This window comes from Tauraco erythrolophus, chromosome 18 (genome assembly GCF_009769465.1).
Source record: "Tauraco erythrolophus isolate bTauEry1 chromosome 18, bTauEry1.pri, whole genome shotgun sequence".
In the NCBI taxonomy this organism is placed as follows: Eukaryota; Metazoa; Chordata; class Aves; order Musophagiformes; family Musophagidae; genus Tauraco; species Tauraco erythrolophus.
Window position 1 is genome coordinate 8,161,247 of NC_141482.1, and position 17,987 is coordinate 8,179,233.

At 38.6% G+C, this 17,987-nt stretch overlaps 1 protein-coding gene across 2 annotated transcripts in view; it reads right to left on the minus strand.

Moving 5' to 3' along the window:
• The window catches only part of PREX1 (phosphatidylinositol-3,4,5-trisphosphate dependent Rac exchange factor 1), a 156,968-nt gene that overhangs the window by 56,284 nt on the left and 82,697 nt on the right, over positions 1-17,987 (minus strand). Inside the window, exons 6-9 of one of the 2 annotated variants that reach the window (XM_086623099.1) lie at positions 10,817-10,978; positions 5,346-5,479; positions 1,830-1,945; positions 726-875 (exon numbers count right to left, since the gene is read on the minus strand). In XM_086623099.1, coding sequence (XP_086479225.1) covers positions 726-875; positions 1,830-1,945; positions 5,346-5,479; positions 10,817-10,978 — 562 coding nt within the window. Of the gene's footprint in view, positions 1-725; positions 876-1,829; positions 1,964-5,345; positions 5,480-10,816; positions 10,979-17,987 lie in introns of both variants that reach the window. The other variant, XM_086623098.1, reaches the window with a different exon arrangement.

Consider the following 17,987-nt stretch of genomic DNA (forward strand, 5'->3'; position numbering starts at 1 on the left):
TTCCTCTGGCCATGAGCTATTGTTGCCCCCATTGAGCAAAGAGGGAAGCAAGCTCATTTGTGAAAGATAGTTACGACTTTAAAGGGAACTCAGAACTTTTATCATCCACCCAGATTCATGGCTTTGTGAGCTCGCTTCTATTGTACAACACTGTCTCAAGATAAGCTCAGCCTTTGTTTCATTCCTCAAGGAAAGATAAAAGTGACAACCATCTGCATACATCTGTCACTGTTCCCAGTCTAAGCGTAATATTTCTAGAGTTTTTCTCCATGAACTGTTCTGTTTATTTCCAGAGCATGGAGGCCAAGTTTGTGAGAATAAGTTTGTGTCACTGCCTCTGGGAAGAGACTGCAAGCTGGATTTTCTTCTTTCCTTTTACTGATAAATACAAACACAATTTTATCTTATTTACAAATAAAAGATCACAAAACGAAATTGATTAAATGTAATTTTTTCACAGTAATTCAATGCATCAAAGAAATTGACTCTGGTAAATAAAAATATACATATGCTGACATAAGTCCATAAAACCCCCAAGGTACACATTCAGAAATATTTATTTTCAATCACTTGATTTTCTTTGTCATTAAGGACCTATTTTAATTCTGTCCATGGAGGAAAAAACACAACCTTTTCTTTTTCTTTCAGATACTTATACATGCATATACATTTCTCCTTTTTACAGAAGCTTATTCAGTGCATTAGAAAATACATTATTCACTTACTCTCTCTCTGTTCCCTTTCCTTGATTATAGCATCCAGCCATTTCTGTTTGTCCTCTGCAGTCTTGGCCATACAGACAAACCATTTGTTTTTCGCCGTGTTGTGTATCTTCCAGCCATTTGTGACAGTGTAGCCGTTGCTGTGGTAATCTGCTGTAAAAACCCAAAGCACAACACACACAGTGAACAGAAGGCCTGCTACTTTAATCAAATCAGTGTGGGACACCTTCATTAAAGAGAGCTTGATTTCTGGAGGTGTTCCTCATGCACCAGTCTTACTGACTGTCCATATGACTGGTTGCTACTTATCACTCTGGATGTACAAATATTAATAGAAGTATCCATGGTTAGGGTGTTCGACTGGCTGAACGCTTCAGACCTAAGAGTCTTGTAATTTCACCTCAGAACAACAATTAAAATATTTTAAATACAATGACATCAGTGAAAAAGTCTATGATGTTTATCAGGTTATTTGTTCTGAACTTTCTGGAGACAAGCTAACTTCTTGCACTGTAAGGACTTTTGTCCACAGGACATGTCAACTGTTTAAAGGACAGAATATTAATTCCTGATTTCTCACAACAGGAGCAGGGGCTGGTGTGGCCTTAGTGGATGAAATCAGAAACGCATCCAGTCTTCCTGCCCGTGTCTGAATACAAGAATCGTAACACAACTGCATTCTTGTATTTTTTTCATGGCCACATTCCGTGCTACTGAGTTGATGCTAAGACTAATATTTGGTAGTATTCTAAATGAGAAGATGATCCAAAAGTTCTGTTATTATAGCTGTAATGGCTTAAGATGTAAGAAAAGAATGGATGGAAAGAAGATAAAGTATCTTTTACTAAATTAACTTGGATTTGGAGAAAAAACAGACAAGCTTCTGGGTACACAAACACTTTATAAGGTCATTTCAGAATGAAGGACTGATGCCTGAAAGCATTTACAGTCTTTCAAGTATATAAATTGGTCTGACAATGAAGGCATCAGAAGTTATATAGCTTACTTAAAATTTCATTTAAGGAGATGGACAAGTACTGTTGTACCAACTTCCAACACAAGATCTGGACTTGCTGTGTTGTTAAAAGACAGTATTTGGTCTCTTACCTGTTCCATCTTCCACATTTTCCACCTCCATGACTTCTGTATTTATTCGGCCTCTGAAGATATAAAGGGACCCATTGATTGACTTTGTCCGTTTGGATGTTTTTTTCCCAGTAACTCTGCAATGAGGATTTAGACTGTTAGGAACACAGAAGCAAAGACTGTAACATACACATGCATAAACCAACCTGAGATATGACTATTTAAAAAGGATTCCAATATAGTGTTTTGTGGTATTTGATCACATCTCTGATTTTAAATAATTGGAATACTCAATCCGCTGACAAAGATAACCATATAATAGCGTCAGCATGGTGATAAAGAGCCAATTTTGCAAGATTATGTGAAGACTGGGATGCCTTCTAGATATACATTCTTGGTGACTAACTGATCGAAATGCTAGTACAACTGAACTGCACACGGCTTTGGGATGAAAACTGCAATATCACCTGACACAATGTTACATTTGTCTCCTTTGTTTGCCTAAAGCTTCGATAAATTTGTGGTACGTGTACCGAGTTTCAAATGTGAAACTAAACATGTAAAACGCCAGTGTCACATGGTCTGTCGTATACCTGTTCAATGTCGTTGTACATGGCATTTCTGAAAGTGCTGCTGCAGTGATTTAGCACAAACGTTTACATCCTTATCCATAAGCTTTATAGCGTCTCTGTTGAAGTATCTTATAAAAAAAAATCTCAAGAAAGCACTTTTTATCGCTAGTTATGTTCTGATTTTTAGGTCCAGAACAGGTTTAAACCTATCCAACAGACACCTGCTAAGCTTTAATATCCAAGAACAACCCTGCTATGTGAACCAGAACACAACTGATCAAATGATTATCATTTGAGATGGCAGGTGTCCAAACTCTGTACAGTCAAGGGATTGCTGTGGCAACTTGCCAGGAGCTCATAATAGTCAAAGAACATTGCAATAAAAAACAGCTGGGGAGAAAATTTCTGTCAAAGTGGAATATCTATGACAAACTGAAGTGAAAGGAGACTCATCAAGTTCCTCTGAACAATTTCTCCTTTTACAACTAACTTTAGTGACAAATAAACATTCAGTCATGACCATACATTTACATCCAATCAGACTGACAGAGACTGAGATCTTGGAGCTATTAGATCATTTCCTAGAGACGACTGTTGGAGTCAAAAGAAAGGCTGTTCCGGCAGCCTCAGTGAAACCCTTTAAATACCCAGACCATTTCCCCACACGAAACATATTGTTCCTGACATCAGGGTTCAATTTAAACAGCAGTCTGTGATCCTGCTAAAAACACAAAACAATATTCAGCCCTGAAAATCTATGTCATCAGTTTGTCAGACTTCCCCAACCTTCTGAAAAAGATGAGACTGCAGTCTTAGATCTAATTCTGATTCTAAACACATCTTAAATTGGTCTCAACAAGGCTACTCCTGACTTATGCTATTGTGAAAAGACATGATGCCCAAATTCAAACAGCTGCATTGTTGACTACTTAGCAAAGACTGAGGTCTGAATTCTGACTGCACTTTTCTATCGAGAAAAACTCCAGTGACTTCTACAAGATAACCACAAGTGAGATGAGAATCAAGTAGTTCAATTTCAACTCAAGAACAAACACTGACAGTTTTTAGTGCCTTTTTTTTTTTCCCAATTCCCAACTGACTAACATGTCAGTTATTTGTCAAGCAGCTGGCCAAATGATCACACGAGTACAACTGGATAGACGTTCATTTCCATCCTGGACTAATTATAAATAGCAGCTAGACAGAAAAAACATCCAAATCTAAAGTTGCTCAGCAATCTCTAAATATATCTTTTACATTAGGCAATTCCAAGTAGACTTAATAAAATATTCTACTTTTTAATGGAAATCAGATTCTGGACATTTCATCAGTTCAAGCTACATTATTAGACAAAGTTAAACAATATCGATCCTTTGGGAAAATCAAAGTGTTACAGCAGCCTCCTCCAAAATCAAGCCAAACTACAGAGTAGCTCAGTAATACCTCCTGTACAAAAACAGAGAGTTGCTTAAAAGGCAGTAGAACATTTTGTTTTCTAAATCTTAGTATTCCGGGAAAAATGCCTGGACAGCGCATGGGAGGGGCTAGGCTAACCTGAACTACAAACACAACCAGAAAACCGTTTCTAAGAGCTCTGAAGAAGTAAAAGATTAGATATACAAATTGATTTTTCTTTTTCTTTTTTTTTTTTTTTAGAGAATAGTTTTCTGTTAGCAGACACAAATTTCTGAACTCTGTTTCATATGGAAGTTTCAATTCTGACAAATCTCATAGTGTCAAAACAAAATGTTTCATCCTTCTTGCTTTATTTACATCAGAGTCAGAATGCTTATATTTCAGATTTATAAGCAGACTGCTTATATAATGCAGATAATATTAAAGGCCATTTAAGATTTAACTGAGTAATTTTTTTCCAATTTAATTTAAAAGTTTATATTACATTCCAATAATTTATAATGTAGATTTCACCTAACAATTTGTATTTATGTTGTACGGTTTCAGCATTATCCACACAAAAAGTCTGAGCATTACTGAAATTATATTTTCCCAGCTTAATGGTTCCAAAATTTCCATTGAACAAAAACCTGGAAATAAATCCAAGTTTTGAGAGATAAGAATTTTCTGTAGAGACAAAACTCTGTTTTTTGAGAATTTTTGATTGGGTTGGCTATTCTTCCTGGTCATCACCAGTAAAGAAGTACAACTTGAAGAAGCAGGAAAAGGTTACATGAAAGGAAGAAGGAAGAGAATCTGGAGAGTAGGGAATGCGTTCTAAATTCAGAAAAGACCAAGACATGAGAATGAGACTGGAGTTGTGAAGGTGAAAAGCTTCAGAACTGAAATAAAGTATCATGGCTGCAGAAGGAATTGCCCTCCACACTGCCAATGCTATTTCAATAATAAGCAGTAGGTATTAATAATGCTTAAGTTTTGTAAGATGGAACGATGCAAAAATTATTACTCGGATAAAAAAGGAAGACAATGCACAGAGCACACGGGCTGTAAATGCTCAACAGCAACTTGCTAATCTTCATCTCTTCCTCACTCCTCTGTGCACTGCATCTATTTAATGTTTTCTTAGTCTTCTACTTTCCCTTTTCTTGGCTTTATATCATTTTTCACATCACTCTCTTTAGTTTGGAATAACCTCACAATGAAAGTTGGCAAGGCCTCCTTCACATCACTCCTGGAGACTCATCTGCTCTGGGAAGCTTTCCAGCTGTAAGAACGAACTCCGTGTTTTTTCTGCACTGTATCAACTTCTGTCTTTGGATCACACAATTCTCAGGGTGGGGACCCCATTACTGCCTGGCATATTTTTCCTGCCATATAGTAACTTCTTTCTCATATAGTCTAAGTAACAGCAACAGTCAAAAACAAAGGAAAGTCACACCTGTGACTCAGCCCTACAAAATACAGTGAGCGATCAGTAACCGATCATACTTTCTACTGACAAAAATTCTGAGTGGTCCCATTACAAAACTGTAAAGACAGAGGGACTTACCTGGATTTCCTCTTGCAATAGACCAGTAGATTATCAAATAGAAAGAACATTCTCTCCTGGATGTTTCCTGCTGAGATTTTTAACAAAGTCCCTTGAAGCAAGAGTTGTGTGCAGATATCTGTCAGATTTGACCCCTGAAACATAGAAAAAAGATATTGTTTATTTTCAACTTTGTGTGTGTGTGTGCAATGAAAGATTTTTACTAAAATGCTGTTAATTTATGTGCATGTCATTAAACTGTGAAATAACTGATATACTCACAAGGAGGAAGTCCTCAATTTCTTAATGTGGCTAAACACACCATGTTTTCTCATTTTGAGTCCTCAAAACACTACAATATATCTTCCCTATTAAACTCCAGGAGACTTTTTCCTGAAGAAATCTTTCACTCTAAAAGCAGATGTATTGTGAGTCTCTCAAGACCATTAGTCTTCTCACCATACTCTGAGCTATCATTGCAAATATCACAAGTGATGACTTTAGGAATGCTTTATGAAAAAATAATGACATTTCCCTAACATTGTAGCTCTGATACTGACATATGACACTATTGACTATCTCTCTGCAAAATTGTCTCAGTGGTGATATGTCTCTCCAACTCTTTTACTAGAAGCGTGCACAGGTGCTCTCCCTTCTGGAGTTCTAATAAACACATGCAAGTCAGAAACATAGCCATGAAAATCAGAGGTTGGGTCCCGGACACTGGGTTAGCTGCTAAGTGCAAGCCATTATATGCACTAGACAGCCTTAGAAATACCTCAGATTGGTGCTCAAGACACTTTAGCCTATGAGGATCCCCAGAAGCTGAAAACCACAGTAGATGACTCCTCTGAGCCATTCACTCCTCAAACTGTCACTCAGATTATTCCTAGGAAAAGTAATCATACACACCTTTAAATGGGGCCCTTTAGGACCAAAGCAGTTGGGCCCAAATGAAAAGCAACTGTAGGTCTGTCCCAGGTTGCTCTCCGGACAGACAAACTCCAAGTGTCCTTACCTTCTGAATGCACACAGCTGGGAATCTGCTCCTCAACTGCTCCACTGACTAAACTTAGACACTAACCTTAAATTCCTTGATCTGGTATTACTTCAAAGGTACAAGAGTATCTTATCAATAAAGGTTCCTTTTCAGAAAAACACCCTGAGGCCTTGGAAACATTTACCATCCAGTTCTGGATCACTTACTAGTTTTTGCATTTCTCTTTGAGTTGTAAGAAAGAACAACGTAGGGAAACGGTAACTTCCTTCCATGGTCAGCATGCAGATAAGGAAGTAATCTAGATGATATGACCCACTGCCTTGAGTCTTACAGGAAAAGAGAACTGACTTTGGATTGCGAGACACTCATTAGCAACAAAACTGCTTGATTTCCAAAGGTCCAGTAATCCTATATTCACAAATAATAGAAATATTCTGTAAAACACAATTCATCCCACTTAAAGAAACTGAAGACATCTCCATGCACAGGCATGAAATCCAGCTCCACCTAGAAAGTCCCCCCAGAAAGATCTGTTTGAACGATTTTAGACATTGCATGAGAGATTTTGGTTGGGTTTTTTTTTGAGGAAAGCACAGTCTGCTGCCATAAAGCTATTCAGGGGAAATCACTGAATTGAAATCAGCCTTTTTAAATGCAAAGCAGTCACTCTGAAGGTGTGAATGAAGCTTTGATTACATCATTTTCTAAATCAAACCTTGCCAGCCTGCTGTCCCTGTCTTGCTTTTAGTTAACAAGGAAGCAGCTATTCTTTAAAGGCTGCCAAGTATGCAGCACCAATTTGTGTGTTCCGCATGTGTTTAATATACGTTCTGGGTAGAACGATGCAGGAAATAGCTAGATGCAATGGTTTCATCTGCTGTCCTGATATGTTTTTATCTTCTTAACCATTCTATAGAAAGAGTTAATACATGTCCAGAAATGAGCACTTGTTATCTTGAAAATGACCGTTACTATCTCCAGGAGAACCACGGTATCTCAGAATTATGACCCCAAAGGCCAGTAACACATACACGAATAGGAACAGAAGCCAACTGACTTTACAACATAGAAGCATGTTCCTCATGTGGTTGGCCCACGCAGAAATCAAGGCTTCAGAGCACCTCAACATCAGGTGCTTGATTTTCAGAAAGATACTTGAATACAGCAAAAGCAATGAGCACAGTGACATCAGCAACTGGAGTCACTCTTTTACCGACACAAGCATCACTGGGTAAAATTATCTGGCCTATTTTGTGCAGGAAGTGAAAGCAAATGATTGCAACAGTTGCTTCTCGCCTTAAAATCTAAGAATCTTTATTTTTCCATCAGACCTATCATGATGGTATCTAAGCACAGTTGCTGCATTTCCTGGTTGCTGTTGACCTAGATGTTTCCCATTTACACCAATTTGAGAGATTTTCAATAGTAAGAAACAGAGTAAAAAGACTTATTTGATGTTTTCAGAGACAACATAGGATTTCTCACCTTTCTAAGTGGGACCACGCTGCAGGGGGGAAAAAAAAGGGAAAGAAAAAGAAAACATCATAGCTGGTGGAATTGCAAATTAAAGCCAATTATAAAATGATTGATCTGCCTAAGTACTAACACGTATCTTACAACTCATGCTGTTCTGTGATGGGGGTTTTGCTTCCCTATGCATTTCAGTCTGGGAGAATTTGAGGATATGTAGCAATTGTTCAGTAAAAATAATTCACAAGGACTCGTGAAGAGGAAATCTCTTCACAGAAATATCAGTATCTAATTAATAGAAACAGCATGTCAACTTGTTCTTCACTATGCAAACAAAAACATTCTATACAAAAGTTGGTCTTCTCATGCATCCTCTACTTTTCTTTCTCCCCTTTTTAAACTCATCTTTGTTTCCCAGAAGGATTAAGTAGAATCAAATTGACCTGCCTGAGACTAATCCATAACATACATCTACAAGGATTCTGTGCATTCCAAAAGAATGAATCCGAGCAAAGTTCATTCTGATGAACAGATCTCTGACTAAGCTGCAGGCCTTCAGTGGCTTCCCAGACTTGGCCTACTTTAACAGGTCCCCTCATTATAATGTCTCAGAAGGAGATGGACAGCATGATAGCAGTATATACTCAGTGTATGACAGTAACACTGATGGTTGTACCAGAGAGGGAAATGCGGATTGGTGGGCGGAGGTGTTGAAGAAAAAATGTTGAACTGAGGAAAATGCTCTAAAAAACAACTACTGCTCTTAGTGAAGTTGTGGGTACCTCTCAAGAGCAAGAAGGGACACTGCAGAAGCAAAATGGTGCTACGTTGTTCTTCATGTTGGAAATACTGAGCGGGGCATCGATGGCAATAGGATGAAGATCCGACCAGGGATGGTGCATTGGGACAAATGGAAGGAAATGCAAAGTCATAGAAACCAGTGAAACTGCTGGTTTGGTTAAACAGAAACATTAGACAAGGTGGAGCCTGTTCCAAATTATGTGAACAAATTAACGCCAAACTTCATGCTGAAGTAAGCAAGCTGATCTTCACTTCTTTTTGACAATTTAGATGCCTTGGATTAAAAGCGTTGGAAGCTGCAGGCTTTGTCAAATTAGTATGTATGGTATATAATCATATATACAGGGCATCAATATTTCAGAATGCATATCCATGCTAACAGAAGAGGGAAATCTATTTCATAGGAGATATTGCCACCAGATAAGGCAAATATATGCCTATATATAGGAGGAGTTTATATACTTCCTCCTACAATCTGCTCTGTAGCTTATAGCACTGCATTGTTAAGCTAAAAATTTGATTCAACAATCGCAGCTTTCCATAGATGGAAGTTAGGAGCCCTTCTCATTAGGAATACACTGTGAAATACATCTGAACGAACTAAAACAAGTTTTTTACAAACATAAGACCTTGCTCTAGAGCCATAACACAAGACCCCTAGCACTCTGAAGATAGGAAACAATCAATCACTTTCAAACTTCTTTACACGTACAGAAGAAAAGAATGCCATCATTTTGAGCACTGGCCTGCATCTGTAATGTATAAAGCTTGTTTTCCTCCTTTTAATATGCCACTAGGATAATTAAGAAATGTTCCACAGCCTACTGGGAGGGAAAAACACGTTCTCCTTTTGAAATTTTGAGCTCAGTGATCAAGGCGATTTTGTTACAAAACAGTGTATATAAACAAATCTGAAAGGGTTTTCAGCCCCACAATGTTGTTGTAGATAACTTAAATCCTAAAAATTTAAAAAGCAGTAAGCTTGGATACCACTTTATTTATGGTATCACGGACACTTCGATAGTCATGCTCCAGGCCCCAGAGTTCAAACCATGCCTCTTGCCTAGGTGACCCATGAGTTGCATTGAACCTGAAATGGTTTTAACTGCTTCTAGAAGTCTTGCTATACAAAACGTTACAGGACTTTGTTTGCTGAGCTTGCTATCCAAAAAATACACAGCTGGATATCTGGGTTGTTCTCACTTCTTTAGCCGGATGCCAAGAACATCCTTCAGGGAAAAAATGAGCAAGGTTTAAAACATACACGAAAGATAAAAAACAACCCAAAAGAGAGTCGTGGAGAGTACCCAAGAGTCTGAACATGAGGAAGTTTACATGACCTCTAACAAAATGTCCTCAGCTCAGAAATCCTTAGCTGGCAATGATCAGCCTCGACATCTTAAACGTCAGTCTCACTAAACACCGACGCCAATCTCTCCATGAGACCGTTTAACACCACTGACTCTATGGTGCACCTCCCAGAGGCTTCCAACTCCACTGATTCAAGGGCCTCAACTAAAGTCATCAGAAGATATGATGATAAAGTGTGCCAACCCTTTGCACACCATCCCGACTTCCCAGTATTTCTACTGGGTGGCTCTTTTTCCAGATTTCTTCTCCCCCCAGGCTTCACATTCTAGTTTTCTTACTCTTTCTAGTCTCTCTTATTTTTCTCCCTTCCATAATAAATGCTTCTACCTACACAGATCCACCTACTGACAAACACATCCATGAGTAACTTAAATGGAGCTAATACAAATACATCAGTTGCTTCTAATCTAACGCTTGCATATCTAACTTTTATCCTTTATAGAGGAAATCTGTATGAAGTTAAGTGGGCTAACTTTCAAAGCTCACAGGAAAAATAAAGGCTTATTGGAATGGAAAGAGAAATTTCTGTTATTTAGACCAGTCCTGATTTCATCTTCTAGACTTATTCATCTTTCACATAAGATCTGCACATTTGAAATTTCAATCTATTCTAGCTTTAACACCTTTCCTTCATAATCCATTTGTTCTGCTACAATTTAGCAGCAGTCTGCACATCCAAAATAAACACTAAATTCTAAACCCATCAGAGTGATGCCACCCACACCTTCAAGAGTATTTATACATCACGTAAGAAGCAGAAATCCCGATACACAGTGTGAGTCACTAAACTTTAGCCCATTAAACTGTGTCGTGAAAGGCCTCCAGGAAGCTTGATAGTCCTACATCATACCTCCCATCCTTCAATGTGGGACTGCAATTGTTCTAGGGCTTCCAGTTTCTCCATCTGTCTCTTGGTCTCGTTGATATTTGTGCAGACTGTCTTCATTGCCTGCAATGCGTTCTGGACAGCTGGGTGATCAGGGTGCTTAGAAGGAGTCCTCTTAGCTAATTCCTTCAAAAAAAAAAAAGAAAAAAAAACATGCGATGTAAACTTAGGAGTGGCTCATGGAAAGGCATAAGCATTAGTGTGCAATCCTATAGGAAATGTGTCCCATGTTTTTATGTGTCACAAAGTATAATAATAATCTTATGAAGGAGGAAATTAATTTACAGAAGAGTAACTAACTTGTCCAACTGCAAGTCACTTGCAGAACCAAGACCTTCTGGAATACAGTTCAGTGTTTTAACCTCCAAGACAGGCATATGGCAAGCGGAGAGGGCCACCCAAAAGGCAAAGTGGGAAAAGTGCTGGAGTGGGAAAGAGAGAGGCCAAGAGAGCAGCAGGAATTTAGCAGGGACTCCTCACCAGATTACATTTAGGTGGCTGGGGCACGTTTTGACTGAAGAGATTAACATAAAGATGAAGAACTGTGCTCTGAAGGAGTTCCTGAGAGACTCTGCTTCACTTGGTTCCATACACAACAGGCCAGTTAAACACTGCCCACTGAAAAACAGCAGTGGGAAAACTTGGGACCTGACAATATTAACCAGTTTGGCAAAAGGTGTAACCACTGTCAACTCAACATTAATAATTTTTTAGACCAATAGTATTTTAAAGTCAGCCACAATTGGATAAAAATACATTAAAGAAACCTTAACTAAGCTGGTAATTTCATCTTGATACATAATATGGTGTTTAAGACCCACATTTTTAGATTGCCTGGAATATTTAACTTTCTCACTATGTTCTGTTTTGCCTCAACATGTTATTTGGTTATTTTAAAGTCCTGTGTCTAAATGGCAAATTACTGCTGAATGGCATCATTTTGCATGAGACACAAGAATGAGTTTGAATACAGCCAGAGAGCCTGCACAGCACTGTGGTCTGAACATAGCTAAATTGCTTCAATCCATAGTTCCCACAGCTAAGGGCAAAGACAGCCTTCTGCAGTTTCTGTTCATCCAAAACTAGCGGTTGCAATCCCCAAACGCCTGCCATGGGCTCCAACTAGGCTTAATCTGTGGTTTGATTTGTCTTTTGCTTTTCCACATCAGCACATTAACCTAAGCAAGTGTCTCTTCACCACACAAAATTTTGCCATATTGGCATTAATTTAAAGATCTTTGTGCCATGCTGTCTTGCTTGGCGCTGACATACTCTGATTTCAGGTACAATCCTGCGTATTACTGGGGCTTGCCTCGCCTGAGACGGTCACACAACCTGCAATACGAGCACCGCTCCTAAACTGACTTATGTCCACACACAAGCTCTCCATCAATTTACCTGCTACTTTTAGGCTAAAGATACATGGCGTGTCAGAGAGTAGAGGGATATGGGCTGAAGGTTCAGTCCTGCTGAAGCTTGCATTAACTTATAGTAACTAATTGGAAGGCATACTTGAAAGGAAGAAGCTAGAGTTAAAAGGAGTACAGGTTTGTTTCCGCCCTTCAACAGATCCTCTCAGTGCTTCCTCTCTGCCTCCTCACACTGGTTAGAACAAGTCTTAATTCACTAGCACTAGGAAACTATCTTGAGACCCAGAGTTACACAAGCGTGAAGTATTTTAATTATTTATTTATTAACTTCTTGGTTTGCAGAACCTTTTAAAGTGAAAACTGCATCTTCAGATTAAACTGCTTTGCCACTGAGACTCCTTTAGCTAATGCAAGAGACAAGTCTCAAGAGAATTAAAATATGGCAATGGGAGGTACTCTCATTCCCACATTGACAGATCCTGGAGACAGGAAGGCGCAAACGAATGGACGGGAATGTCAGACGTTTGTCCAAAGAAATGTAACTATTTAGTTCTTTGCATAGATTTGGTATTTTAAGAATTTACTCATAGCTACAATTTCTCTTTTCAGAAAATTACAAATGAAAATTGACAATGGCCCTTGTCAGATGGATGACAGAGGAGACAGGTAATATGCTGACAACTGGGAATCCCATTAAGAGAACAGAGTTAATGATCTTAAATTCTTGGATGATTTAGAACGTAACATAAGCATAGGAAAAAGAGGTTGACCACTACAAATATCAGTTGATATCACAAATGAAATTCCCAAACAGAATTCCTTCACAAATGGATGTTTTTAGCTCATTTCTGCTCAAGATAAGGCCAAGGAAAGTAAGTATTCAAAACAAAAAGGCGGGAGAGAGCTGTTGCAACTTGGTGACACTAGTCTCTGCTCCATGCTTTCAAAACAGAGTGCAGAATTTTTGCTACATGACTCTCATTAAAAATCGATGAAGTTCTGCAGCTCAAGCGTCACTCACACTGCTTTGGAAACAGATACGTATACACCAGCACTGTCTAAACATCCCCTTCTGAAACATCACCAAGACACAGAGAAAGAACTCTTCATCCACAGCAGGCCTCTGCTGCAATAAACACAGCATCTTCCCACTCCCGCTAGCTGCCTACAGTTCTGCCCAAGGAGCAGGAGAGGAGGCTGGAAAAGGCAGGGAAGGTGCTGGCTGGAGCAGCCAGTTGCCTCAACAGCACAAGCCGCACAGTCAGAGAACCTGTCCCACTGCTGCCTAGTCTCAAGCCATCTGAGGAAGTGTCGTGCTGCTCTGACACTGCCATTCCCCAAACGAGCAGAGCCCAGCACTTCTGAAATACAGGCAGGGAGCTCTGGGTGTGTATTTATTTTAGTGACAGGTTTATGATGTGTAAACTCTGAGAGCATTTGACAACATTTTGAAAGGCAGCTGAGAGGCAGACCAGATGGTAAACCTTGGGTATGACTGTCCAGTCCTCCACAAAGCTCATATATATTGTTGTCTGGAGTTACTGTCTTATGTATTGCATCTTGTGCACTAACAGGGCCAGGAAATCAGGTTGCTATCACTTACACAAAACTATTCCTTGCAGAGTTTCTTAAACTAATGCATAAAACACATCTCCTTTCTAGCTACAGACTTGTTAATCCTTCAGACTAAACAGCAGTAGAGAACAGAGAAGCTGGTATTTTTTCACAGCCTCTATCATCTTCACCATAATCCTGACTTTTCTCTCTTCTCTTTGGGAAAGAAAAAAAAAAGTTGCAAAGGTATTCCGCATCATAAGCTAGCGGAAAAAGAAAAAATAATCTCTGTTCTTTAAAGAACTAGGACAGAAATGGGAACTGCAGCCTCTAGGCACAGAATTTTCCTTTTATTTCACTCCTCTTTAATAGCTGCAAAGATTGATTATGCCACTCAAAACACCTACACACAGAACACAACTCATTTTACAAAGGGAGTAACAGCACTCCAAGACATCTACATCCAGCTGTTGTGTCTTCTTGAACAGCATACAGAAAGGAAGGATAGGACACCTACGTCCAATCTACTCAGAAATGCCAGTTTTTGATTATGCAATGGAGTAAAAGATTTCCAACTCCAGGATTTCAGTCTCAGATGAGGCTTTAAATAGCTTAAGGCTAAGAGAGTTCTAAACATGATAGAATCTAAATATAAGAACTAACTCACAGAAGCAGTAAGACATATCAGCTGCTCTTGCATTTGTCTATGCGCTAATTGTGTTTAACCTCCAAAAACCAACCAACCAAAAAAACCTACAAAGAGAGAACTTCGTAGTTCGTAGCAAAAAGAACGTTACACAGGAAGACGCAAAGAGGTGGCAGGAGGGATGATGAGCGAACAATGCAGGCAGGCAGAGGAAACTAGAGGGTTTTTAAATGTAAACACAATTTTAATATTTCCTAGAAAAAAGGATGTTATTCTGCTTAACTGATATTTTTTAAAAAAGAAGTCTCTGTCATCCTTCCCCATGTCCTCCCTTGCCACACAAAAATGATTGTGTACTTAAAACTGACAACTGAACACATGTTTTGCAGCTTAAATTTACGAGTCTCTATATTTTAAAAATTCCTTCCTCCTATCTTTATACTCTTGAGGATGCTCAGACATAGCTTAACATGGATTTTGCACAATGAATGTTAACATTGTGCATTGACTGGTGCAAATCATTGCTTGCCAGGCTGTCTTGCTTCGCACTACAAACCAGTGCATGCATAAAATCCATTGGTTACTTACTGAACATCTCAGGATTACACAGATAACAAAGACAACATATTTCTTTGCTTATCAGTTCAAAAAGTTGTGTCAATAAACAGTTCAGCTGCATAATGTGCTCTTTTTTTTAAAAAAAAAAAGCAAACAAAAAAAAAAACACCCAACACACCACCACCTATCTGTGAATACAAATGTTTCCAGGAGTTCTATATTTGTATTTTACAGTTTTTAATATTTGCTTGTATTAAAATTTATTTTCCACTTAAACTAACCAGAAAATAAATGTTACACCAGGCTCTATCTTTGTACCTGCCAAGCAGGTTTTTTTATTCAGTGTATTTTAAAATGTGTAATTTATGTCAATGTTTCTGCAGGGTAAAGATGAGACAACCAACAATAAATCAGTAAAACTGATTATGTTCAATATGCCATCAAATCTACCACATATGTTAAATTAAAATGTAACAAAAACATTTTTCCAGGGTTATAAATATTACCAGTTATTTATGATCATATATAAAAAGCGTGGAAGATGAAAGTATGATTTATAAATTGGCAGTGTTCCTTACAACTCTGTAGGGTATATATAATTCTTTATGTTGTGTTACATAGAGTCGGATTTCAACCAGGCAATGCCATGAATCTAAGAGCAACATCACTTTTCCTGGGAACAAAAAAAAAAGGGAGGGAGAACAAAAAAACCCTCAACCCCCCGAAGATTAAATATATTCAATTATGGCTAATTAGAAGGTTCTGTTCCTTAGATAGCTCAGAGAAAAATCGAGAGGGAGAAGAGAGGAGGCAGTGAGTTAACCTTTCTTCATCCTGTTCCATACCCACACCACTGCCTTGCTATCTCTCCCTTTCACAGTCCAGGCACTGCATTTATTAAGGCCAGCGTGTGCTTCACTGTTGGGCTTTCCCATTCAAGAAGATTCTTAATCTGGTCACTCAGCTTTTTGCATCCTGGTTTTTCTTTCCCTCCTGGGACCAATGAGTTTTCCATCACATGAAGCAATACATAATTACTGCCCTAAATCGTCCATGGAGTTGTGTACATTATGAGATATTTTTAAAGGATCAGGGGTGGAATGTGCATTCCTGGCTGGATTCTGAGCAACTCGTTAAGAGAACAGACATCAAACAAGAAACAACCTCTGTGACATGCACCGGGCTATCAGGAGCTCCTAGGGGTGCGGCTATCATGTGCTGCACATTCCTTGTGTGTTGGGAGGAAGGAGACAGAAAGGACTGCTCCTAATCCCCACCCCCAATGGTGTGATTAACTCATGATCGCCACTCCCCTAGGGTTTTCTTCTTGCTGACATAAATGATCTCTATTAAGGGAAAAAGGCTATTTTTGTTCAGAGATTGGTTTACACAACAGCTGCTTCTACTCTGAAGTAGTATAGTTCACACTAATTAATACAGAGCTATACAATTATTATCGGTGAGACAGAGCTGCCTTAATCCAAAACCTTCTGCTAGAAATATTTACTTGGCAAGCTTTTCAGTGTACATACACGCACTGGAGTTTGAAGCCACTCACACAGTATATTCTCTCAAGGTCTGTGCATCTGTTTGCCTTTGCTTCTTTTCTTCTTACCAAATCACAATGCCCATCACTGCAAGCACAGTTTTGCTTTGTTCCAGCCCAGTCCAAGCCCCTTTCTCACTTTTAAGGACATTTTATAATGTAGCTCATCACCTACATCCCTAAACAGACTCCAGACCATTTGCTGAACTTTGACAGCAAGAAATAGAAATAGAAGTCACATTAGGAAGGTTTCGGCCTGGGGATAAAACTAATTTACTGACCAACAAATCCGTGCTCATTTTCTTGCATGCTGTCTGAAGTAGACAAAAACTGTATTAAGGACAAAATTACTAATATCATTACTGTTTTATTTACACATAGACTATGAAACGCCATGGCTAGGTTTGAGTCTCACCCTTTGAAACATATGTAATGCTTGCAAATTAGACAGACTTCCAAAGAAAGCAACCAAAATTTAAAAACAAATGAACAAAAAAAACCTGTTTACAGTCAGCCACTCCAAAGCTGCAATGTTTGGTTCATAAAAAATGGAAACTACAAATAAAATTGAAATTTATCAATCACCATCATTTGAACCATTGTTCTGTCTCCATCGGTCTCATCAGAGGACGGGAAAACATAAGATCACCAATTGCAGGATGTCATACTTTATTTTGGAAGTTCTTGGTAATATATGCTTAAGGTATATCTGCACTTGGAGATATTCCATTATATTAGTCCTAATTAAGTAACCCAAATTAACTCCATGCTAGATGCTATCATTGTGATGAAGAATACTCACATATCATATAAAAAACAATCACAGTATTTTAAATATGTTCCTTACCCTGCTATTTAGGTTGACTTTCAAACACAGACAAGCCTGAATAACTGTGTTCATACCATCTTTATCAAATCTAACCACTTAGCTATACTAAATACTTATGCTATAACAAGGTCGTATCAAAGTTATCAGGAAATCTAGATGTTCACAAACTCTTGCTAAAAACAAAGTAAAAGAGGAAAGTAGGATAGCTCTGGTCTATGACTTTTCTAATCAGTTGGAATACAATAGTATCTGTTTGCCCTAGGAATTAGATTGAATAAAATCCAATCCCCATGAATACAAAACAGCTATTTCAGGAGCAATAGCTGCAGTTCAGTAGCAAAGGGAGAGCAAACACTTAATTTCAGGGTTGTGTTATTTTTAAATCTATGAGGTTTTTCTGGTTGCTTGCAGAGTTGCATTTTCCTGGTCAGCACTAACAGAACTGATCAGGCTCTATTTTCCCTTAGCTCTTCTCACGTCTGAAACATTTGTGTCCACTCTGGTAACTTCGTGCTAGCAAGGATCAAACAAGTCTTAAATGGGATGCAATTCATTCACTACCTTTAGAATCAGCACCAACTACACACAGATATTTTCTGAGCAGAACAACCCCTTGTAATGGCAGAGTCTCA